Source organism: Boleophthalmus pectinirostris, unplaced genomic scaffold (assembly GCF_026225935.1).
Source record: "Boleophthalmus pectinirostris isolate CB_2022bp ecotype Guang Dong unplaced genomic scaffold, ASM2622593v1 HiC_scaffold_22, whole genome shotgun sequence".
In the NCBI taxonomy this organism is placed as follows: Eukaryota; Metazoa; Chordata; class Actinopteri; order Gobiiformes; family Gobiidae; genus Boleophthalmus; species Boleophthalmus pectinirostris.
The window spans coordinates 9,725,738-9,751,372 of NW_026571190.1; the positions used below are offsets into that span (position 1 = coordinate 9,725,738).

Sequence of the window (25,635 nt, forward strand, 5' to 3'; positions counted from 1 at the left end):
AACATGAACCTTGTGTTGGGGTAAATGTTTTCTTTGTCCAGAATTATCCTATTTTGCAACTTTTCATCAGATATCTCTCCTGGGTACTTACTACTACAAAAAAGTAAATATATGTGGTCATGAGGTCATACGGGGATAATATTTTCATCTAGTTTTACCTGCAGTGTATGGTCTTTGTAGTGCTGCTTACTGTCAGGTTCCAAGTCAAAGTCGAAATCTTATAAACTCAGTTTTACAGTTAGGAAGAAATGAGTTTTGACAAAAAGTGGCCAGCAGATGTGACACTATCGCTGAGAATGACTGACAATTACTTCAGCCTTCCTTTTGCCTACTTATATGAAATGATAGAATACAATCTGCAGAAAAAAATTCATTTAGCCTGACCAGGCCTGCACGTCAGGTCTATTCATATCTTGCCTTAATCTCTAACCAAAACTAAATAACCTGGCCATTTAATCTATCAGCGGTGTCTCACATCATGATTGGGACATTTCGGCCTACTTTTTGGAAACCTTTATGCCCAAAGCCATCCACAGTCTTCAATTTATACCCTAATAGAAGAGCCTATGATTTGAATAGCATTACACGCACAGGGATGTTTCTAAAATAATTACATTTAAGAATTACATAGTAATAAATCCACGTGTTGCATCATCGATTAATTATGGAAACTTTGCGAATCTTCTGTCATGTTCCTGACCCGGTTTCTTCAGGCCCTGGAAAAAAGTAGAACGTTCGAGCGCAGATGCACCTAAAGCGCTGTACTCTGATGTCATCACGTTTTACTCTCGCTCGGCGCTGTGATTGGACACAAGCGTCGAAGGGGCGGGATCTCTCCAGAAGCAGCCAGACCCTCTTGGAACACAGAGGGGACAGTATAAAGGAGCTGCAGGGAGCAGAGGAGGCAGCAAATAAGAATCAGAGCAAAGAAACAAACTTCAGCGGCGCGAACAAGAAAGAAGACGCCTACATCAAACTCTCCAAGACTCTCGCCGCTTATAACTGTAAGTACTTCAAGGATAATAGTAGTAGGCTTTCTTTAGCAGTAGAGCTTATAATTTTTATATGAATTTGAAAAACTGTTGATAGTGCGTATATTTTTTTTTTTGTTTCATATATAATAACATATTACATGTATATATAATTATTTATTTTGTTGATTTCCAGACCACTAACAAAAAACAAATAATTAAATAAAATCATCAGCATGTCTGCAAATGGAGTAGCTGTGGGCATTGACCTGGGCACCACATACTCCTGTGTGGGGGTCTTCCAACACGGAAAAGTGGAAATCATCGCTAATGACCAGGGCAACAGGACCACTCCCAGCTATGTGGCTTTCACCGACACTGAGCGCCTCATCGGAGATGCTGCCAAGAACCAGGTGGCTCTGAACCCCAACAACACAGTGTTTGACGCCAAGAGGCTGATCGGCCGCAGGTTTGATGACTCCACAGTGCAGGCCGACATGAAGCACTGGCCCTTTAAGGTGGTGAGTGACAGTGGTAAACCTAAGCTCAGAGTGGAGTACAAGGGAGAAGACAAGACCTTCAGCCCAGAGGAAATCTCCTCCATGGTTCTGGTGAAGATGAAGGAGGTGGCAGAGGCCTACCTGGGCCACAAGGTGTCCAACGCAGTGATCACAGTCCCAGCCTACTTCAACGACTCCCAGAGACAGGCCACTAAAGACGCAGGTGTGATCGCCGGACTCAACGTTCTGAGAATCATCAATGAGCCTACGGCTGCCGCTATCGCCTACGGCCTGGACAAAGGCCGTTCTGGAGAGCGCAACGTCCTCATCTTTGACCTGGGAGGGGGCACCTTTGACGTGTCCATCCTCACCATCGAAGACGGTGTCTTTGAAGTCAAGGCTACGGCTGGAGACACCCATCTGGGTGGAGAGGACTTTGACAACCGCATGGTCACCCACTTTGTGGAGGAGTTCAAGAGGAAACACAAGAAGGACATTAGCCAGAACAAGAGAGCCCTGAGGAGACTGCGTACAGCGTGTGAAAGGGCTAAGAGGACTCTGTCCTCCAGCTCCCAGGCCAGCATTGAGATAGACTCTCTATTTGAGGGACAGGACTTCTACACCTCCATCACCAGAGCACGCTTTGAGGAGCTATGCTCAGACCTGTTCAGAGGAACGCTGGAGCCTGTGGAGAAAGCCCTGAGAGACGCCAAAATGGACAAAGGACAGATCCATGATGTGGTCCTGGTCGGGGGCTCCACCAGGATCCCTAAAGTCCAGAAACTCCTGCAGGACTTCTTCAATGGCCGCGACCTGAACAAGAGCATTAATCCAGATGAGGCGGTGGCTTATGGGGCTGCCGTTCAAGCTGCTATTCTCTCCGGGGACACTTCAGGGAAGGTCCAGGACCTGCTCCTGCTGGACGTAGCTCCTCTGTCCCTGGGCATCGAGACAGCTGGAGGGGTCATGACGGCCCTGATCAAACGCAACACCACCATTCCCACCAAGCAGACCCAGACCTTCAGCACCTACTCCGACAACCAGCCCGGGGTCCTGATCCAGGTGTACGAAGGGGAGAGAGCTATGACCAAAGACAACAACCTGCTGGGCCGCTTTGAGCTGACGGGGATCCCCCCTGCCCCCCGAGGGGTCCCTCAAATCGAGGTCACTTTTGACATCGACGCCAACGGCATCCTGAACGTGTCGGCGGTGGACAAGAGCACCGGTAAAGAGAACAAGATCACCATCACCAACGATAAAGGCCGACTGAGCAAAGAGGAGATCGAGAAGATGGTCCAGGACGCAGAGAAGTTCAAAGCTGAGGACGAGGCCCAGAGGAACAGGGTCAGTGCCAAGAACGCTCTGGAGGCCTATGTGTTCACTGTGAAAAACAGTGTGCAAGACGAGGCTGTGAGCAACAAACTGAATGAGGATGACCGCAAGAAACTGCTGGACAAGTGTGAGGACACCATGAGCTGGCTGGACAACAACCAACTGGCAGAGGTGGAGGAATACCAGCACAAGCAGAAAGAGCTGGAGAAAGTGTGTAACCCCATCATCAGTAAGCTGTACCAGGGAGCGCCCCCCACAGGCAGCTGCAGAGAGGACGCACAGGGGAGCTCCCAGGGGCCCACCATTGAGGAGGTGGACTAAAGTGACTTGTCACATTCTGAGGACTGGTTAATACTGGACTTTTAAGGATATGTATTGTTAATTTCAGCTGCCTTTTGAGGAGCTTTTGAGATGCATTTATATTTTTTATTGATCTTATTTATTGTATAATATGTAAATATTATTTTATTTTATCTAAGTTAATGAAAATAAATCCATTCATTCCATCTATCAAAACTGATTTTCCTTCATTTGATTAGGTCTATATCCACCAAAACTACACATCAAAATAGTTCTATATTATTTGCAATACAAAAATGAACAATTGAAATGAAAGTTGTAATAGCCTAAATAAAACCTAGAATAGAATATTATTATGAAGGAAAGATCAAAGAGGACCACAAATACTCACAGTAAAAAGAATAGCCTAACAATTAGATCAATATTTATCGTGGGTAGTTTTTCTTTATAATAGTGGGGAACTAGTGGAGCTGTAAAAGTCTAAATAAATAACTTCTATGGCTCATAATAGATGCAAACTAACAACTAAAGCATTTTATTCTGCTATTTATTTATTGCAGCTCAAGTTTATAATGTTGTACGTTTAGATGATAGATTTTTGGGTAATCCTATTTAAGGTTCTTGTATCAGTGGCATAAATTAGCTTCAATAATATCGTTTATCATGTATATGTTGTTCAGCAATATATCACACTTCAAATTTTGTTATTATGACAGACCACTTACACTAACAATGTGAACTATTATATATGCTACTTATGATATAATATAATATAACGTAGGCTTTATTATTATGCAGTTATAACAATGACTGTGTATTATATGAAATAATGAAAGTATAAATGCTGAAGTCTACTTTAAACCTGTGACTGTAAGCAATGAGCAAGAGAGCTGCCATAGCCCATCTTCTCATAATGAAGTCCTCGCCCTGTAAGAACAGGATTTGGTCACTGGAGTTCTGATTATGATATGTCTGTTATCTGTTATTCAAATATAGATCCACTCATCTTCTGCTTACTCTCACCGCACGATGTCGCCATTCTCGCACGGATAGATAGCATGGATCTACGTGTCATTAGATGTATTGGTTTACACACATTCTGTGTCGCGCTGAGATTATTAGTATCAAAGGTTTTAACTACTTGTATTAGCAAAATAAAACTTTACTCGCTACCACAGCAGAAGTGATGATCAAATTATGAAACAAATTATATGTTGTATAGTAATATAGCGTGTGCCTGTATATAGGCAAATGCAGCCAAAATAAATAAATACTATACAAATTGAATTAATAAAGACCAAACGTTCATAGCAGTGGGTGTTTTATTCGTTACTCTTGTACCCAGCCGAGTGATTTTACAGACGGACCAGCTTCCGGTACATTTGTCAACAACATCCACGAGGAGCTCGCGTGGATTTAACTTTCAAAATGGTAATTCAATATTTCCCTGTGATCGACAGGCTACAAGGTTCTGACCAAATATGCCAAAGAAGTTAAGTTTGTGTGTTTGTGTGTATCTGTTCTGTGCAGCCTAAAGCCCAGAAGGCGAAACCGGCAGAGAAAGTAGTGCATCCGTACAGCAGGAAGGCAGCATATCTGGCCCGAGAGGAGCTGCGGCTCAAGAGGAAAGAGAAGTGTGTGCAACTGTGGATTTAAATGGAATTATTTGTTCATCTGTGTATTTAATACAAAAGTGAAAATGCTAAAATGTACACTACCCGCCATTAGATTTGAAACTTGAAACATAAACATGCATTCTTAGTGTTAGCAGGCTCGCCTCTCCAGTGATCTGACTTGGCATGATGGCGCTGCTTATCCCCCTGAAGATAAATACATTTAATCCAATTCCAAGCAAACCAATACAATTTCTGTGGGGACAAGGCTGTGGTCACTTTGCTTATAATTAATTAATTAATTATATTCTGACGGAGTAGTTCAGATACAGAAAGTTAAAGGATAGATCACATTAAATGCAGAGAATAAACTCATAGGTACTAAACCTATGCTTAAATTATACTGCAATGAGAATATTTTATTTTTTTGTAGTCTTTCTAAAGACCAGTAAAATTGAAATCATAAAGCAATATGGTATATGTCCACCCTGACTTTGTCTAACTTAACTGTTCCCTTTTTCGCAGACATAAAAATGATAAAGCTACGCGCCTCAACAATATAGGTAGTTTTATTACCACTGGAACAGTAACATGTGTTCATCATTGAAATCAAATGAATCTTATGACTTTGTTCTTCCCTCAGGAGAAAAGCTGTTGTGGTTTCAGGAACAACTTGATCCCTCAAAGACAAATTACACCAAAAGAGATGCTTGTGACATCATTGAAAGGTAATGGCAGAGTTTAGCACATTGGACACAGTGCTTATAGTTATGTTGTGCTAAAGCAACCGTTATGAGCTTTTAACCATGTTATCCTCATTATTATTAGTTTACTTATAGTTACTTATAGTATCTAGATTGATTTATGCATTATGCATATTTTTTCAATAGCGAGTCAATGGTCCTGTTTCTATTACCAAGACTTTTAAATTATTTTTGAGGTTTACAATGAATAATAAAATGTAAAAAGTATATTAGTTTAGTATTATGAGAAAAATGCATATGTATTCTTTTAAGATATCATGTTACCTTTGCCTGTTCTTCTCTTTATTTAGATACCTGCAAAGATTTGATGCTGAGCTCGAGCAGATAGAGTTGTTAAATGGAATCAAAGGCCGTCAGGGTCGTCTCCATGGAGCCAGAGAAGCAGTGATCAAACAGACCATCGAAAGAGAGCGGGCACAGTTTGAAGGGGTTGGTTTTGGTGAGTAATGTGCATACTGTGTGAAAATGATGTTTTATTAAATATTCTAAGACTCCATATTTGCCACAGAAATTCCAGATATCATGAATACAAAACATCTAAAAACGTTCAGGTGAGTAGATGAATTTTAACTTTTATTAGAGAGTTGGTTATGTTTCTGGATTATTATTTTTGGAAATTTTAATTGTAAATCAACATTTTTGATTGTCCAATCACTCTGCGAAAAAGTTTTTATTATGATTATTCCCACAAACCTACAACAACAAAACAGCCAGTAATATTTTTGATTATAAAGTAATATTCTTGTAACATGTTTTGACAGAGAATGGACTGGTGATTTGAAGAAATTACCAAATATAAAACTACGTAAAATTTCGAACAAAGGACTGGACATAAAATCTGGTGAGCAGGAGAAGAATGAGGAAGAGAAAGAGGAAGAAGAGCAAGATGAAGGGGATAAAAATGCTTTAGAAGAAGAGTTACAAGGAGGTGAGGAGGAGGAGGACTTGGACAACGAGCAGGAGGACATGCCTTTGATGTCAGACTGAGCGACTAGAGATTTTCTGAGATCAACTTTGGAAGTATCTACTGCTATTACCGAACAGACCTGTAGAGGACGCCAAACACAAGGACACAAGAAACTTGACAGACACATGAGCGGCTCCTACGTTCATTTATTTTGCAAATAAACTGAAATGCAAGCCAAGTCTTCGGTTCAGTCCAATATGAAATAAAAAGTGCTTGAATGTAGTTTAAATGAATTAGGAAAAGTTGATTGTGTAGTATTAATATTACAGTTTAAACCTATGTAATATCAGAATTATTTTATTGATATCTAATTTTTCATAGTAAAATTGGCAAGAGACAAATATAGTTGATCTTTTATTAAGACACAGCACCAGATTTGTTTGTTTTGTTGGAATCTGTTGTTCAAAATTAATGAATTTTGTACTTATTTAAGATGTGTTATTTGCCTCTTGAAATAACTATTTTGTGTTTGTTTGCCACTGATCTTTGGTTTGTATAAACCTGATTGTCCACCTGTAAAGCATGTGTATTTTAAACAAAGTGCCTTTGGGACTGAGTTTAAGTGCAACATGTCCATTTCAGGATGCATAAGTATTAAATTAAATTTAAAGAGCCTATGTGAAAATGACAATGCACAATCTACAATTCCTTCTAATAAACACTGTAACAGCACCGTCTGTGACAACGTGAAACCAGAACACATGTATTTATAACTGTTTGTCTTGGCAATAAACAGCCATCACATATGGCCTCATGATTACAAAACTGCAAGTGTGTCATCAATGACAGCAGTGTGTTAGTTTGACTATGGTTTAAATGGACAATTACAATCAAATAATTCCAAACTAGTGCTTCATACAGAAAGTGTGAACAAGATGTTAGGACTACAAAAACAAGTATGACAGAGGCTCTGGAGTGTCTAAACTTCCCTGTGTGCAATAGTGTACCAATACTCCCTTTTTCAACAGTACTGCCAAGAGTGTCGATGCATTTTACATCGTGCATACAAAAATAGGTTTCACCAAATAGTGAAACAGTAAAACTTCACAGCAGTCTTAAGAAGATGGCTTTAGGATCCTTTTTCATTATTTCCCTCTGAGTTTGTATTCTGCAGAAATTCTATGTGTTCGACAGATCTCAGTTGTGCAAATGAGTGTAAAACAGTCAGACAGGGCTGTGTGCAGGAGCCACAGCAGCTTCCACAGACATGTCCGAGTCTGGGTGATCCTGTGTGGGGACAGGTACAGGGATGACAGGTGCCGGGCTGACAGGTGCTGAGCTGACAGGTTCCGGGCTGACAGGGACCTCCACACTGTGAGTGCTGTGGTGAGACCTGCGGGCCTGGGGGTTGTGCAGCTCCTTGTCAGGGCAGTTCTGTACTGTGATGATGCGGTTGAAGGCTTTGAGTCGGTGCCACAGCTGTAGGTACACTTTACTCTGGATATACATGAAGATGAGTCCTCCAGTAAAGCCTATGGCCACCACGATAAGCTTAGTCCAGAAGGGCCACTCCAGCACACCTAGTACACACATGCACACAAAGAACACAGAGGACAAAGGTCACTCTCAAAACATGAGAGAAGAGGCATGAGGGCTTTACTGAACTGGGCTTACCCCCGGACTCGTAGTACTTCGTAAGAGAAAGTCTCCATAATTCGTCTGCAATCAAGAGTGGGCGGAATCTCTCTTTATAATTGTACATTATGTCATTTTAATGCTATTCTGATGGGTTCAAATACAGTACATATGAGTGAATATGTACTTAGGTTTCTACTAGGAGATCTACAATAATGGAACATTAAGGTCACAACACAGTTAGGGATGGGGTTTAAGACCTGCTTCAAATCACTTATAAAACCATTACTTAGAACTATTCCCTAGAAAACAAGTTGTCCTTTACCAAGTCTGTACCTTATTAACTGTAAAGTATTCTTTTTGTTAAAAGAAAAGAATCCTTTCTGGAAAAGTTGAGTGGAAGTCACTGAAACATGTAAAGCAGGTAAACTAACTCGTGTCTCACAAAAAGAATAGGGTAATGGGTAATAATAGGGTAAGATAGGCCTGGATTGAAGTATGGCATATATTATATTTTTGTTCAAATTATACATTTCCACCATCATTGTTGATAGAACAAATAAGAACAAATCAGACTAAACTCAGAACTGCCTATACACTACAACAATTATTGAAAATTGTATTGAAGTTGATGACATCTCCCCCATCCTTAAGCTTACAACACAACATAATGAGCATAGATCTACTCATGGGTTTCAGGCAATAAAAACAGAACCATTGCCATAGCTTGAAACCCATGGCTAATAGGACGCAGTGTAGGGACAATAGAAAGGAGAACCACAAATCTATGTACTTTAGATACATATAACTAAGAGTGCAACTCTATAAAACTTTTATCTGTACTGGTAAATTACTAAAAACCAGTTTGCATGTACAGACCATTCTTCCCTATTCGGACCTCCTCTGCTGTTCTCTTGACCAGGATGTAGACTGACCACAGCATGCAGCCGATGGCGATGAGGTGGAACAGGACGGAGCAGAAGATCTTTCTCCTTTCACTTTTGGACATGTGGAGCTTCTCCCACTACGAAACAGACACTCCTGAGACAGGTTACTAACACAATCTGATAATAGCTAGAATGAAGAACAGCTAAAGGGAACTAGATATAGAATTGGTAATCTTATAAAAAATGTTGTCACTGACTTTTACATACATTCACTACATACATTTAAGACATCATTTCACAACCTATATTGTAAATATGCATAAACATGATCACAACAACTCCAATGGATTGCTGCAGATCACGCTAGCAACACTGACGAATCCCAGGCGTATCACTGATTAAGAAAATAAAATTGAGAACTGAGTAGTGGGCGTATGCCAACGGCTGTGAACACGGGAGTTGATCGGCAATATGGTGTCTTGAAAAAAAGCGATTAAAGACTGCTCAAACATGCACAAATGATGAATCACTCCAAAAATATGCTTTAGAAATCAGAAACCTACAAATAACTGGTTGATTGATTTGGCAAAATCATTATATAAAAGATGAAGATTGGACCATACTTCATACATTTCCTGTTGTACTAACATCTTATTTGTTTAATTTCCTGCCTAGTGACTACGGATGTAAATTAGCTTGGTAGATGCAATCTGAGATATTTATTATTTGTTCAATAAAGATATAAAAGATTTTTTACTTGGAGTGAAGGAAGGTACATGCACAGCCGATATCGTGCATGTTAACTGTGTAATCATAAAATCATACTATTACTACTAGTACTGCATATTTTTGGTGTTGCTGACCTTGCGTAGAGGTTTGAGCCTGGTCTCCATGATGAAGTCAAACTTGCAGAGCTCACAGCAGCGTGTGTCTGAGGACTTGATCCACTGGTTGAGGCAGGTCTGATGGACAAAACTGAGGCTCCCTGTGCATCGGCAGGGCATGATGAGGGGACAGTCGTCATCTCCCTCACAGTGACAGATCCTGGTCCAAACACACAAGAGAATATATATGCTAGTGCAGTTGGCTAAAGATATCTGATTATCTTATATGATTTGGAATGTCTGAGAAACACAGATGGACTCAGATTTATGTCTTTTTAATGGGATGATGGTGGAAGGTCTGAAGAAATTATATTATTATAGCAATTGTTGTTTTGCAAATCAGACAAAAAATAAAAGAGAATATTGAGTACATAGTCTAAACTAAATTAATAAATAAATGCATTTTTTATTTTTTTAAAATAAAGTTATATCTCTCAATTTTCTTGTCAATATTACTTTTTACTTTGTTGCTAAAGCTACAGCATGCCAACATCAACGAATGCATATACCAACATCTTTTTGCAAAAATATCAGATTACTATCATTGCGATAACCCAAAAATATGGGCAGAGACAAGATGCAAATCATTTATATCATAAATACAAGAAAATACTGTTAACAGATTCAGATTTCCCTGTGTAACCCTTTTGCAATGTGTTCTGCAGAGCATGTGTGTGCCTTTAGTGCATCATCACAACACAGAGATCATTCTACACTCCTATCCATGGGTTTCAAAGTGATAAATATTAGAACCATTTCCACAGTGAAAACAGATTATCATATCTTTTGAATGGGAAAAAGTCCTCAAAATGTTGCATAAGATAGGAAGCTGAAACCCATGAATACTGACCTGCAGACCTCTGTCTCGGAGTCAGAGCATGGGTGCAGCATGGTGACCCCGTTGCCCGTGCAGTGGGCCTGAGGAACGGGCACTGACATGTCCCCACCCCCTGCACCCCTCTCTTGATAGCGTTTGGTGATGAGCTCCTCTGGCCCCTCCTCCTCAGTGGACGGCGTACTGGTGTTGGACTTCTCCTCGTGGTCTTTACTCACAGTGGTCTCCCTCACCTCTGATGCCTCGTCTCTAGATATGTCTTGTTTCACTGACGCCTTGCTCCCGTGACGCCTCTTCAGACCTCCACTGCTCTCCTCTTTCATCTCCTCTTTGTTCTCTTTCTCCTCTTCTGAACTTATAGACTGCAGCTCCATCTCTTCCACTTTGTTCTCAAATGTTTGGACTGCGTCTCTCTCCCGGCTGCGTCTCCGAGCCCTCCTGGCCTTCTCCTTGCTCCAGCTGCGTGCCTGTCTCCATGCGTCTTCGTCTGAGGTGGAGTCGGTCTCGGGGGCGCCGGAGCAGCGGAGGCGAGGGGCTAGGTCCTTCCTGGTTTTGGCTGGCCGCTCCCTCTTCTCTCCCCTGTCGCTGCGGTCCGAGCTCAGGCTGCGCTCGGTCAGGTCCTGGTTAGAGGTATGTTCCACGCAGGTGAGGGAGGGGCAGGTGGGGGCTTTGCGTCGGTGGCGTCGCTTCACCTGTTTTTTGGGAGGCGGCGCGGTGCAGGGGGAGACAGGTGCGTTGGCTACTGTCATTGTAGAGGAGCTTGTGTGCTTCTCCGAGTTCTGTGCCTCAGACTCATCCTCTTCTAAACGGGACAGGGGGGCAGAACTGAACACACATGCACAGGACAGATGGGAACAGAAATGTGTGAGTATATGAGATGGGAAGGAAACTAAAATAAATAAATACAAATAAATAAATGTTAAAATGTTAAAGGGCCAATATTATGCTATATTTTCTGATCTGCTGTAATGTTGTTTTCTCATCACAAACATACATTGTGTTTTTCTTTCAAACAGAAAACATTCGGCTAGACCTTTTGATGCCATGTGATAATACAGGAAGTGTTCCACTGTCTTTTTAAACTCCATACACCTAAACTAAAAACATTTGGATAATTCAGCCATGGAATTGCCATGCTCTCCAAAACAAAAGGTAAAAGGTAGCTGTTAACTTGAAAACTACCATTTCATGACATCACAAGGTGGAAGAGCGCATTTACAACTTTAGAGATGCAGTCAGACTAATTATAAAGGGTTATTCAAACATGTGTGAATGAAACAAAACACAACTCCAACTTTTTGATGAGGTAACAACATTATAACATGGCTAAAAGCTAGAAGGAGTCAAAGTTGTGTAATATACTGTAGGACCTTTAAAAAAGAGAAAACGTATGATGGTGTGGATTTAGTTTGGACATGTAATGTCATTTTCAATTGATGGTACTGGTTTGAAATCCCAGTGTCTCCTAACAGTCCCATCAATTGAAAATGGTTCCTAGATTGCCTGACCACCAGCCAGTACCTTCTACATCCTGTCTGGAACTAGATCACAGGGCATGAAAAAACTTCTTCCTATGTTCCAACCACAGCCACTAATTTGTAGCACGTGTTTCTCAAATGTAGAGGACATCCCCTCTCAGATATTCTCATAACATTCAGAACAAAATATATATGTAACTTTTAGCTAAAATAAATAACTAAACTAAATAACTGTTTCTCTGTCCTCTATGTTGTTTTTCCCCATTTTCTACTTGTGAGCAGTCATGTTTGTTTAATCCATCAACGTAGCATGCATCTCTCTGATTGGCTGACTGTCAATCACGCCCTCTGAAATCAGAGAGACAGAATATGGCTTCGGATCCACTCGTCTTTGTAAAGTTTTGACAAAGCGTTTGGTTCTGGCTGGACAGGTAAGCTTCTGGATGGGAGCCGAAACAGGGATTGAAAGAACAGTGTCTAGACGACTACCACCTTCTCTACTTTGTATATAATCTAACTGTTCCAGTCAGGTTCATTTGAAAAACACTGTCAGTGCCGTGACCACTATCAGAGAGCAGTCGAAATTATCAGGTATGACAAATAAATAAACTCTGGTCTAAAAAAAATAATCTTTTTACAATTTAATATATCGACCATGGATTTTTAATATCAAAGGGTTCTTTCATAAAAGCTGTAAGATTGTTTTAGAAAATTATAGTTTCATTTAATTAATTATTCAGAACACATTACATTACATTTCTGCTGTTAAACCTGTCACCATAATTACTATACTGACTTTAATATATGATAAAAAGAGCAAAACATTTTCGGACTCAAAAATTATCGCATGCACTTTTTTAGTATTTTTTTGTAGTATAAGTCTCTATTTAGATTTATTTTATTTTTTATTTAAGCTGTAGTTGGTTGAGTAATTAACATATGACACAACTGGAATAAATTAAATAAGTGTTTAATTGGACAAATTTTTTAACACTATGGTCCACTTAGAAAAACATTGACCGGAATAATCCTGTTTTAGGGATTATTGTGTCAGTGGTATAAAGCAGTTTCATTATTTTTGTTTATCATATTACTTTTTGGTAGCAAATATATCATACTTCAAAATTATGTGTGCAAAAGCTTGCAAAGCTTTTTTTAAAATCAGTTTTCATTATTTCCACATATAGAGGCCCTTGGTCCAGGAATCTAGATGCTATAGAGACAGACACTATTCTTAAACAGGCCATGTGATAAAGCCTGCATTAAGGATACAGCTTTAATGATAGGTCAGGTAAGTTCATCCGGAGTACAGGGAACAGATGGGAGCACGTGGCATGGCAAGTTGGCAACCTGTAGCACCCAAAGTAACGTTAATCCATCCTGGTACTTAACAACTCTTTTGGGATTTTGAGTATAATCCCAGTTGTCCCAGTTTTGTTAAATTTAAAGGTCCTACATTCCACAAAAGTTATTCTTGTGAGCTTTAAGTCATATTGTTGTGAATGTTATTACCTCATCAAAAACATACCCAGAGTTGTGTTTTATTCATTCACACTTGACTGAGTAAATCCTTTATTATTAGATCCTATTAAATACTTATTATTAGTCTGTCTACATATACAAAGCTCAGAATGCTTTGTTCCACCTTGTGATGTTATGAAGCTATAGTTTTTAAGTTAACAGCTACCTTTTACCTTTAGTTCAGCATAGATTGGCAATTCCAGGTCTGAAAATCTAAATTATTTTAAAGTTACATGGAGTTAAAAACACAGTGGAGCTCTTCATGTATTATCACATGACATCACAAGGTAGAACAGAGTGTTTTCTGTATGAGACACTCAGGGTTTGTGTGTTAAACATGTGTGAATGAAACAAAACGCAACTTCACATATGTTTGTGATGAAGAAACAACATTAGAACAGAACAGAAAATAGTGTAACACGGGCCCTTTAAATAATATTAAATCAAAATGACACCACAAACAAGCAAATAAAATGTTTGGTAACTGACTGATGAGATGTATGACACGTCTAATAAAATGCAGGAAGGAGGGATGCATATGTACGGCAAATTTTTCTCCATATTTTTCTCTGTTGAAGGACTGTACAATCAGCCATCTTCCTCCCAGTTATTGAATTACGCTCGGCCCATCACATCTCATCCATTTTCATTGTGCTATGGCTTCAGGATACATTAGAACCAGCTCATTCAGTCGCCCACTCACTCTAAGTATGTCAACAGGGCGCTCATCTGCCCACAGTACAGGGCCAGTGCAAAGTACCACCGGCTTTCACACACCTGCATATGTCCTGAGAAGATGGGGTAACGGAGGTTCTCGAAGCAGTGGTCAGTCCTGTTGAGTTGCTGACCTAAAAAATAAAATGTTTAGGTTTTCATAACGTAGAAAATTGTGTTGAACCACGTGTTTTTCACCTACTTAGAAAATGCTTTTAAAGGTGAATTATGTAACTTTCCAGGTGGAGAGTCTTGCTTAGCCTAGAGTATGGCATTAAAGGTCCTATATTACACAAGATTTATGCCATGTTATAATGTTTTCACCTCATCAGAGACATACCCGGAGCTACGTTTTGTTTCATTCACACATTTGAGTAATCCTGGTTTATTATTATTATTATTATACAGTAAAGTGGAGTACTTCCTGTATTACCACATGACATCACAAGGTATTATTTTTCGTTTGAGAAAATAACCTAAATATTCAGAGTTTGTGTGTATGGAAAAAAAAACACAACCCCAGGTATGTTCCGGATGAGGAAAAAACACTGTAACATAGACCAGAAACTAGAGTAATATGGGCCCTGTTAACATATCTATCTTCACCAGACCAAGTTACGAGTCAGTTCTGTGAGGGCCTAGCCTGATTCATCAGCCGGTTTCACTTCATAGAAACTGTCCGACCTCGCAGCATTAGGATTCGTTCGCTCAACGTTAGGTGTGTACTTTTTTTCATTTAACCAATCGCTGCTATTTGGTCGTGATGTATGTAATGCGCCGCTAACAGGGCTAACTGGTATATTAAGCTTTTCCCAAATCCCGTACGAAGAAGGGCAATAACGTCTTTCCCCTTGATAAAATACACCAAACATTCTCTTTGTTCCAGCCTTAAATCCTTGATCTCGGGAATCGTTGCCAACACAGAATATACGGGTCTTCGCTGATTGGCTGGTGCCTGAACTTGCACTTCAGGGGTTTTTGCGAACCATCTAGTGCAGGCATGTCCAAACTATGGCCCGTGGACCAAATGCGGCCCTCAGACAAATTTTTCTTGGCCCTCAGGCTTCCGGGAGAATTGGCCCAAATTACCTTGCATTAATGAAAAATCTGCTTTTTATTGCAAGTTTTTTGAAAATCTACCTTGAAAAAGCCAATATTTAATATTTAGTGTGGTTTTGAGGATTTTAGCATGAATAAAGACTGATGGCTCATTCTAATGTGTTAAACATGCACATATTTCAATTATTCACTGTAATGAGCACCAGTCTACGGCCCTCTGCTTCGTCTGTGTTTAGATATGTGGCCCTTGATGAAAAAAGTTTGGACACCCTTGATCTAGTGTATTCCGATTCCTGACTTAGTCGCTGGAGAGAAATTAAATTGAGTGGAGGCACTAGGTGGCGCCAGCCTGACTAGTGAGGGTCACCCACAGCAAGATAAATAAGTTCAGTGCCATACTTAAAACTGCAGGTAAAGCACTAATGTATCCATGGAGACAAGTAGGTGGCAGACACTGTACTGGAAATGTTACATAGTACACATTTAAATAGACTGATATTACATATTACATAAATAGTACAGTATATTACATATTACATACATATTACATAAATAGTACAGTAACAGTATAGTAACAGTATAGTAAGTAAGTATAGTATAGTTGGTTTTTCCTTAAGTATAAAATTCTATCAAAGTGTTGGTTTTGAAAATATATACGTAAAAACAACAACAACAACAAAAAAGAAAATATAAAAGTAGGATACTAGGATATTATTGCATAATTGGTCCCATTTCTTTGCTACAGTTTAAAAATTCAAATTTTACAGAATAAAATGTGTGATTCAAAGAGCAGGTCACATGATAGAAAGTCATCTTTGTGTGAAATTCCAAACATAACAAACCTAAAACACATTTTATAGTGCCATATAAAGTTTCACACATTCTGTAGAATTATTTTCTTATAGATGCCAGAAAAAAAAAGGTCCTTGGTAACACTGTGAGGAATTTCTATTGATTTGCCATCACAGCATTAGCACATTAGCTTCTGCTTGGCTAAACAATGGTACCTCTGCTCCACTCTGAACTGTCATATTAACATGGAGCTTTTAGTACAGTGGGATGTTCAGCGGTTGGTTACCTTGGAGATGTTGCTGGATCGACTTCCTGAGCGTCCAGGCGCCTTCTTCCCCTGCAGTGAGGAGAGGGAAGGAGAGGGGGTGGGATAAAGACAGAGAGAGAGAGAAGGAGAAAAAGAGAGAAAGACAGAAAATGAGAGAGAGAAAGAGAAAAAAAAAATGGAGAGAGAACGACACGTCAATCAGCTGGTACAACGAAAGTGGCGCTATGGGAAAAGCACAGGGCGAGTGTCTTTTATGGAAACTACAGCACTACAAAAATGAACACTTAGATAAAGTTAAAATAACCTGAATTTTGTGTATTACTCTTAGTTTGAGAAGAATAGATGTAGACTAGTTAAGACTGATTTACCTGGTGAACCTAGATTCATTACCTTTTCAAGATGGTTCTTTTATTTCAAGACAAAGTATTTGTCAATTGGAAAGGGACATTTTACCCTCAGTAAGTTTTAAGGCAGTTTTATCAGGTACAGACCTTTAAATTAAGGCTAAATATTATTTCCTGTACATTTATATTTATATTTATACAGAAAAATTTACAGTTCAACATCAGTTTCAACATTTATAATCACTGAAATATAAATGAACTTTATAGAATTATAAAAATACATCAAATTTTAAGTCTGGTCTTAGCACCAATGCAGGGTGATAGTAAATTGGATCAGTGAAGTGCTGTTCAATCAGTCTTTAAAAATAAACAATCAAACACAGTGTTAAAACAGACCAATTTTCTTTCTTCTCCAGCATTTGCACAAAGATTCCAACACTCATGCTTTCTTTTTAGATAGAACTAAATATTTACTTGTAAATACTTTACCTCTTCAAGCACAACCAAACCATGCATCATGCAAATTTTCTTTAGGGACAAGATCTTGTGAGACAAAATTATCACAAAATTATCTAGTGAGATTTCTTTTCAATATGTTTACTTTTGAACTGTATAAAAAAGGGTTAAGTGGGGATGAGTTACATCTCTTATAGTTACAAAAAGCAATGCTAGAATGACAACAAATATATATTAGAAACTGTGTCAAAAAGGATGCTCAGGGCTGTCATAATAACAAATTTTGAAGTGATATATCGCTGAAGTATACATAGTAAAAACAACTGAAGTAACAACATGAGCTGCCATAAATACATAACAGAATTCAATAATGAAGTAGTTTGTATCTATAATGAGGCATAAAAGTTCATAATTCAACCATCTACAGCTCAAATCTTATTGTAATACAGAAAAATAACTAATATTTTCCCTCTAGTACAAAAACTACCCATGATAAAAACTGCATTTAAGATGATAAAGTAATTATCTTGCCACGCCTAGTGGTGCTACCTTTACTACTCTTTGTTTCTGAATGGTGGTGGGAGAAGTCACGGAGCTGCTTTTGTACCTGCTCATTGTGGCGTGGGGTGAAGCAGACAATCCCATTAGCCGATAGTTCAAGACAGTGTTCCGTAAGGTGTCTCTAATGTAAAGTCCACTTAAAGCACTTTATTCTGGAGGTTCCTGGAGCAGCACTGATTTAAATGCGTTGCCAACTATCTGTGACCTGGCTGCATCAGGGTTTGTGTGCCAAGAGGTCACCAGCTACTGTTAAGGCCATCAGAGTAAGATTTATACATTACTTTAGGAAACCCACAAACTGGCTTAAACATATAAAGCATATAGTGTGTCTCTATGAAAAGAAGTAGTCACCACTAGAGTACATCATAATCAGTGTTTTCCATAAAATATTATGAATTATAATATATTGTTGCATTGTATGCTTTAAACAACTCAGTCATTATTTATTTATTTGTAAAAAAAATTTTTGGACAGCAGGACACACTTTTTAATTTAGTTCTCTTTTTTTCATCACTATTTCACATTGTAGATTCTCACTGAAGGTAGAAAAAACTGGAATATAGTACACAAAAAATTAAACACAAAATAATAAAAAATTTGTTTTAGATTTTAATAAATAGCCACCTTTTGCTTTGATCACTGCTTTGTACTCTTGGGGTTTCCCTAACGAACCCATAACATGTAAACTGTAAATTGAAAACCATTTCAGGAGACTTCATCATGAAGCTCAATGAGAGATGGCCAAAGGTTTGCATCGCTTTCAATAAAGCAAACATAACAATTTTTTTCTTTGCTACATAATTCCAAACATCATGTTTCATACATGTGATGTCTTCTGTATGTATCTAAAATGTAGAAAGTAGTAAACATAAAAGAAAAAAAGCTTTGAATTTGAAGCAGCATCCAAACTTTTGACTGGTACTGTACAATGCCACAATTGCTGTAGACTCGGCAGGCTTCATGGGGTTTGGAGCCAAAATGAGGCCTTCTAGAGCTCCCATCTGAAAAGTCACATGACCTTTCTGAAGGAGGTTTCAGAAGGTATCTGAAACATGTCAGAGTATGTTTAAACAGCACACTGGTTTGTATATATATTGAAAATAATAATGAAAGACTGAAGATAGTTTGTTCCTTTTGTGATGTAGTTACTGGCCACTTTGCTCTAGTTTGACAGAATATACCGTGATGTATCAGTGTGGGAGTTGACAGTAGGGCTGTAGTCGACTACAGAAATTCTTGGTTGACTGAAGACAGAAGTTCAATCAAATAGTCGACTAAAAAAGGGGTGTGGCAAAAGCTCTCAAAACTATTACTATTATTTTATATATCTGACTGAAACTGCATTCACAAGACTACACCTGCACAAGAGCAAAAACAACTGTTTATGCAGGAAAAAAGTACTAGGAAGCAATGTATTTATATAAAGTAAGATTAAACTTGTGCATCCTGAGTTTAATCTGCTTTCCTGCTTTTTTACATATAAAAACCCAAAAATTACAAATCTTCAGCTACAGCCCTGGTGTACCGAGAACTTCTGTGTCAGTAACAGTAAATGTGCGGCTTTCAAAAGTAAGATCAAGTAGAATCAGTCAGTAGAAAGAGTTGAGGTTGTGGAAGGTAAACATCAAAGATTTAGTGGTGACACAAAAGAAAAGAGTCTATGTGCTCATACACCTACTATATGGCTATATGCTGTGTGAATCACTTCAATACATAGGAGCACCGCTGACAAGTAGCTGGCTGCACTGTCTCTAAGCTCATCAAGGGATTTGCTGATGACCAGGTTTAAATTAGTAGCCCATGTGGAGTCACAGCAAACACTGCACCGCCAGTCTTCTTGGAATATGACAGAGTCTATTATACCTATAAATGCACAGAAATAGTAAATAATGTAGCTAATGTGGCAATGAGTGGCAAGTGGATCTAACAAATCACAGTGAGGGGTAAACTTTCAGAAACAGCTGACTGCTTTAGTTACCTAGACTAATAACTAAGAAAACATGAATCCTGATAAAACTCAAAATTGCGGTCTGAAAATTGTGCATTCATACTTACTCCATACAGCTGTATAACAACTCACCCATGCCAATGTCAAAACTACTATTTTCTGCACTTACCCCACCTGTTGTATGTACCTAAATATATATTCACCCTTTTTTCTATCTTTTGCTATAGTAATTATTTAGAATTGTAAGACATTTTTATATTTGCTACTGTGTGCTACAGTATCTAGTTGAAGAGTACTGAGATAGTCCATCAAAAATAGAATCAGACTTCACAGACTACGCTTCAGCACCATGTTATCAGTGACGGCATCTGCAGAGGTGTGAGCAGATGTGGAAGTTTACCAAAGTAGCCTATTACAACAAAGCACTGAAACATGATCACTTGACCACAATCCTATTTACACAAATGAATAAATGAAATGCCACTAAACTTAAAGCAATATTAACCCTTTGTCTTATGCACCAAGATTTTGCTTTATGCTTTTTTCTGATCAATGTTGTTTCCTCCTCATCAAAACATACCTAGAGTTTTATTTTGTTTCATTCATGTTTAACATACATAAACATATTTAGGCTGAGTTCTTCTCTCAAATTGAAAACATTTTGTTTTACCTTAAGATATCGTGTAGTAACAGAGGAAGTGCTCCACTGTGTTTTTTAACTCCATACACTCCATTCACTAGAATCATTTGGATGATTTCAGCTCAGGAAAAGCCATTTTCTACTGAACTTAAGGTAAATGGTAGCTGTCAACTTGAAAACTACCACTACATGATATCACAAGGTGGAAGAGAGTGTTTTTGAGCTGTAGACAGACTAATAATAAAAGATTACTAAAATGTGTGAATTAATCAAAACACATCTCTGGGTATGTTTTGATGAGATAACAACATTATAACATAAAAAATAGTACATTAAAAAAAAAATTACATAAAAAATATTACATAAAAAATACATTTTATGTAATATAGAACCTTTAATAATGTTTTTGTTTATTGGCCCAGTTTTGGATGATACCAACTCAAAGATTTATATCTGCATTTGCTGCTGAAAGTAAAATGTAAAAAACTTATGCTGTATTCCTTTTTTGTTGTATTAAATCATACTTAATTAAACCAAGACAAATACCTTTTTATTTTGATAAGTAAAGTAAGACATGTGTGATTTAGTTTGAAATTCAGTTAATGTGTGAAAAAGCATATTGAATTTTTGCAATATTGTTATCATGCTACAAAACATAGTTATTAAATACTGAATATTAAAAAACGAATAATAATAACTTAATTAATAAGGCTGATTGAAATAAAACCTGTCTACATTACTCACCATCAGCCTGTTCCCTAGTCAAAAAACAAGACCAATTCTATTTTTAGAGAACAATAAGATCAGACTGGTCAGAACAGAACCGTAGGATAACCTATGAGTATAGTCTATTATGAACCAAGGACACCACCTATTCAGTCCTTATTGACATCTCTTTGTTGAGAACTCCAGAAAATCAATATATAACCCTACAATGGAAACAAAAGCAGACTTGGATCAGTCAATAATACTACCATGTGTTGAGTGTCCACATCTTCAGATCTCATCGAGGACAAGGTTCATTTTTATCACAGTCTTCTTATTGATTGAAATGGCCTGCACATACATAGCTAAAAGATGCAAACTGCTGCCGTACTGTAGCACTTTACTTTAACCTACTAATGACAAACAATACTACATGCTACTACCAATGCATACACAAGAAACAGCCAAAAAATATTTGCGCATGTCACAACTGCTCAGACCACGCTGTAAGGGCTATTTTTGAGGATGTACCCTGGCTTGCAACCAAAACTCGATTATGCTGCCAAATGTTTATATTTGTCATGCCAAAAAAAGAACAATCACAAAAAGTGCTTTCTAACACAAATCAGGATGAATACAAAATGCACTGGCTCTTGTACAAATAAAAAGAGTTTTGAAATTTTGGGGAAAAAATTAAAATATTATTTTTCTTGAGTCAAGCAATAACATGTTTATTCCAGTGGAAGTCATTTATGAATAAATCAACAGCATTCTTTGGCTGAAGTGTCTACATGCAAAAATACAATAATGATTTTAAAGTTTAAAGAGAGACTGAGTGTTTTGGAGGAGGGGTGGCCACCTGCTTGTCTGCATACAGATGGTATCACTTTGCCTGGAATGCTCCACAGTATGGCATTAAACTTATTCATCTCCATGGAGACAAGCAGGTGACACCCCCAGGCCACGTCAGATCTGTGGAGAGGCAACCCTGCTCGTACTAAGAATGCATTTTTGTGTAGCAAAACAAAAACTAAATCAAATCAAACTAATTCAAGCTAGCTAAATTGAATTCCATACTGTGGAAAATTACTGACAAAGCAATAAGATCTCTATGGAGACAAGCAGCTGGTGGACAACCCACCAAAAAGGTACATAGTGCTGCTTTAGTAGTAGAAAAGAGGAGCAGTAAGAGTAGTAGTAAATAGCAGTAGTAAGAGTGGTAGAAAGAGTGTACATGAACACATGAAAAGTATGATTTATACCCTGTGTTACTTTTTGGACATTTCATGTGCTTGACAAATTAGGCAGATGGCTTTGTCCAACTGTTAGCCAGTTTGTTTTTCTTTCTAGCTGGAGAGGAAATGCCCATAATGAACAGCTAAGTATTGTTGATGTTGAATATTAAACATCCATTTGTAGGATTCATCTAAAATCTTGGCAGCATCCCATACTCTGAATGGCAGCTACTGTCAGTGAGAACTCAAAGACTTAAAGTTCACCTGCAACCTATGACATAACACGGGTGATGCAAGGTACCATGAGGTCAGACAATATATATATATATATATATCACAAAAGAAAACTTTGACCTCTGCTTACATAGTATTTTGGTCTACAATTTTTTTTTATTCATTAGTTATAATATGGTGTATTATGATGCCACATGTTTATGTTAAGAGTTCATTTACTTTTTACAGCATTCAACTTTATTTCTGACGAAAATTTCATAAAAAAGCTTTCCACCTGTGTGGAGTAAGAGTGAATTTTTTAAAACATGGAGGTGGCATATCTACTTATTGTGCATGTTGTTTTAAACGCAAAAGTTGGATTGAATAGTTTTCTGTTATCAGATGGACTGTTGTCTTTAAAAATTGCAGCCTTTGGGCGCAATTAGCAAATCTCAAAGGCTGCAATTCATATTTCAGTCTCTGTCTATTCCTCTTGATTAAGAAAAAATTTAAATGTGAACTTTTAGCAGAATCATAAATTGCAAATCTAATCATAATCGCAATGTTTGCCAGAAAAGTTGATATTTTTCCCAAATTGTTTAGCCCTACTTAACATATAAATATTACTTCTCCATGACTCACTTCTGACATTCCAAATTTCAAAATAATGTATCTACAGAAACACAGATGCAAAAATGGTTGATGAAAACATGTGAAAGTGATGGATCATAATAAGACATAATTAGCACATTAGACACATTAGCCTAAACTCACCTCACTCTTGTCTTTGGGGCGTGAGGAGCTTTTGCCAGTGCTGCCGTTGTCCCTGGCTGGTACCACGGTAATCTGTTGTACTGGCATGCTGCTGTTCCCAGGCAACCCCCGGAGTCAGTCCCTCATCACTGTCCTCCACTCCTCTCTCCGCTGTCCCCGAAGTGCGCTCTCCCCGGCTTCACGCTCCGTCCGCTGCACTGATCGCGATCATCAACAAGAGCCCAGATGGATGTGGATCGGGTCACCGTGGCAACAGGAAGATGGGGTGTGAGGTAGTCATGGCGACTGGGAAACTACTCAATCTACTCCCGCTGCCTCCTTTTGCAACAGAGACACACTCGGAGGAAGATTTGGGATGAAAATTGGAGTGAAAAACAAACAGTGCCGTATGCTAGTGATGTGTTGCTAGCGTGTGAAGATGTTGCGTGTTGTGTTATGTGCTGCTTGAGTGGGTGGAGTCAAGGTTTTTACAGGGTCTGGTGGGGCGTAAGCATACGGTTCACAGGGATTAGGGCTTAGACTAACCTCAATCTCCTCCTTGGACCAATGGTGGGGCTAATAGGCTTTCCCACTTGTGCACTTGAACACCGGTGGATATCATATTGTCATACATATTGCGGTATTATTCAATCTGGGCACATCTAGAGTCAAATTTTAGTAGTACTTTTGTCCACGATGAAGCAAATGACTTGATTTGAGGAGGTAGTGTGGATAATCCGATTAAACTCTGTCTCCTGTCAAAAGGATTATGATAGATATAACCTGTAATTAGAAGATCTGTGACTCTGCTGCGATTGTGTGAGATAATAAAAACAAAAGCAAAGTGCTCGTTGGTATAGCATTGCACATACACCCCATGTCTATAACCTCTCTCTACCTACCTGTTTTATAAAGCCTTAAAAGTACTATGTTTTAATATGTCCTCATCACAAACAGACCTGGAGTTGTGTTTTGTTTCATTCACACATGTTTAACACACAAAGCCTGCATATTTAGGCTGAGTTCTTCTTTGAAACTGGAAAAACTCCTCCTTGTGATGACATGTAGTAGTACAGGAAGTGCTCCACTGTGTTTTTAAACTCCATACACCTTCATTAGGATAATTTGTGTAATTTCAACCCTGGAATTGCCAATCTCTGCTAAACAAAAGGTAAAATGTAGCTGTTAACTTGAAAAGCGCCGCGTCCTGACATCACAAGGTGGAACAGAGTATTTTGAGCTTTGGAGATGTAGACTGACTGACTAATAATAAAAGATTACTGAAACATGTGTAAATGAAACAAAACACACCTCCAGGTAAGTTTTTAATGAAGTAGCAACATTCTGATATGGATTAAAATTTTTCATACAACACTGCACAGTAGTTATATTATTGCATTTGGAAAGATTACAGATAAACATGCTGCCAAAAACACAAGCACAAACAATACTATTTATACTATACTATACTATTTTAGAAGTAGATTTTTTTTTTTTAAAGAACTTGCATTGTCTTTGACTTCCTTTTTTTTGGGTGATGGAAAGTCATATATTGTTTTTGAAAAGTTGTTTATATGAATCACGTTATGCAAAGTTCAATATGTTTTTAAACATATTTTTTATAATATTTGTATGGTAAATAAAGGCTTGATATTTAGTATTAGAAAAGAAGAAAAAGTCTGGAGACTATTTCTAAGAAGGCATTCAGTTACTGCCGCCTCTCTGTCCACTACCAAAAACCACCATCCGGATAATCCTAACTGGCAAAGTGGATGAAGTGTTTTGCCCAAGGACACAACAACAGCACTGAGTCTACTACTATTTTACTTAATATAAAAAAACAAATATTCCCTACTCTCTAGACCACACGTTATAATGATTTGTTTACTTATGCAGGGAACCTCTGCTGTTACACTATAAGCACACCCGCAAGTCACCCATTAATAATTAGGGTTAATTTGATCTTGCTTGAACTTGAGAGGGGAGAGGTAAGGCAGCTCTTCACAGCTCCACTAAAACCTGTTTGTACATGTGGGTGACTGGGTGAGCATTTAGATTACTGTGGGGACTAACATCTGGCCACACTCACTCACATCATGGGGACCTGCCTCCCTTATGAGGACAAAAATCAGGTCCCCTTTGTAAAACGTTTATAATAGACCAACATGGTTTAAAGTTACAGTTGGAGTACGTAATTTTCAAACCGTGGAAGAAGGAAGTAGGTATTTACAGAAGTTAATTCATAACATGTAAGTTAGGTATTTCTGCTTTAAAGCACACATGACATGTTTTGATGATTCACTCACTTCTACTTAATTTG

At 38.3% G+C, this 25,635-nt stretch overlaps 3 protein-coding genes across 4 annotated transcripts; 2 read left to right on the plus strand and 1 right to left on the minus strand.

The window, feature by feature from the left end:
* The first annotated feature begins 884 nt into the window (after nt 1–884).
* On the plus strand, nt 885–3,319 carry LOC110167641 (heat shock 70 kDa protein 1). The gene is made up of 2 exons (XM_020933009.2): nt 885–1,004; nt 1,168–3,319. Exon 2 carries the CDS (start codon nt 1,208–1,210, stop codon nt 3,122–3,124), a length of 1,917 nt encoding a protein of 638 aa, XP_020788668.2. The 5' UTR covers nt 885–1,004; nt 1,168–1,207; the 3' UTR covers nt 3,125–3,319.
* Nucleotides 3,320–4,162: 843 nt separating this feature from the next.
* Nucleotides 4,163–7,212, plus strand: tma16 (translation machinery associated 16 homolog). Its single transcript, XM_020933013.2, has 7 exons — nt 4,163–4,534; nt 4,634–4,737; nt 5,242–5,279; nt 5,360–5,444; nt 5,771–5,919; nt 5,989–6,031; nt 6,242–7,212. Exons 1-7 carry the CDS (start codon nt 4,532–4,534, stop codon nt 6,465–6,467), a joined length of 648 nt encoding a protein of 215 aa, XP_020788672.1. The 5' UTR covers nt 4,163–4,531; the 3' UTR covers nt 6,468–7,212.
* Nucleotides 7,213–7,276: 64 nt separating this feature from the next.
* On the minus strand, nt 7,277–24,705 carry marchf1 (membrane-associated ring finger (C3HC4) 1). 2 transcript variants are annotated; one of them, XM_055158794.1, is made up of 8 exons: nt 23,337–24,705; nt 16,479–16,529; nt 14,405–14,475; nt 10,644–11,453; nt 9,773–9,953; nt 8,902–9,046; nt 8,062–8,106; nt 7,277–7,967 (listed from the first exon to the last, which is right to left on the minus strand). In XM_055158794.1, exons 1-8 carry the CDS (start codon nt 23,421–23,423, stop codon nt 7,612–7,614), a joined length of 1,746 nt encoding a protein of 581 aa, XP_055014769.1. In that variant the 5' UTR covers nt 23,424–24,705; the 3' UTR covers nt 7,277–7,611. The 2 variants fall into 2 exon arrangements, with proteins under 2 accessions (XP_055014769.1, XP_055014770.1); XM_055158795.1 differs by lacking the exon at nt 8,062–8,106.
* Nucleotides 24,706–25,635: the final 930 nt, after the last annotated feature.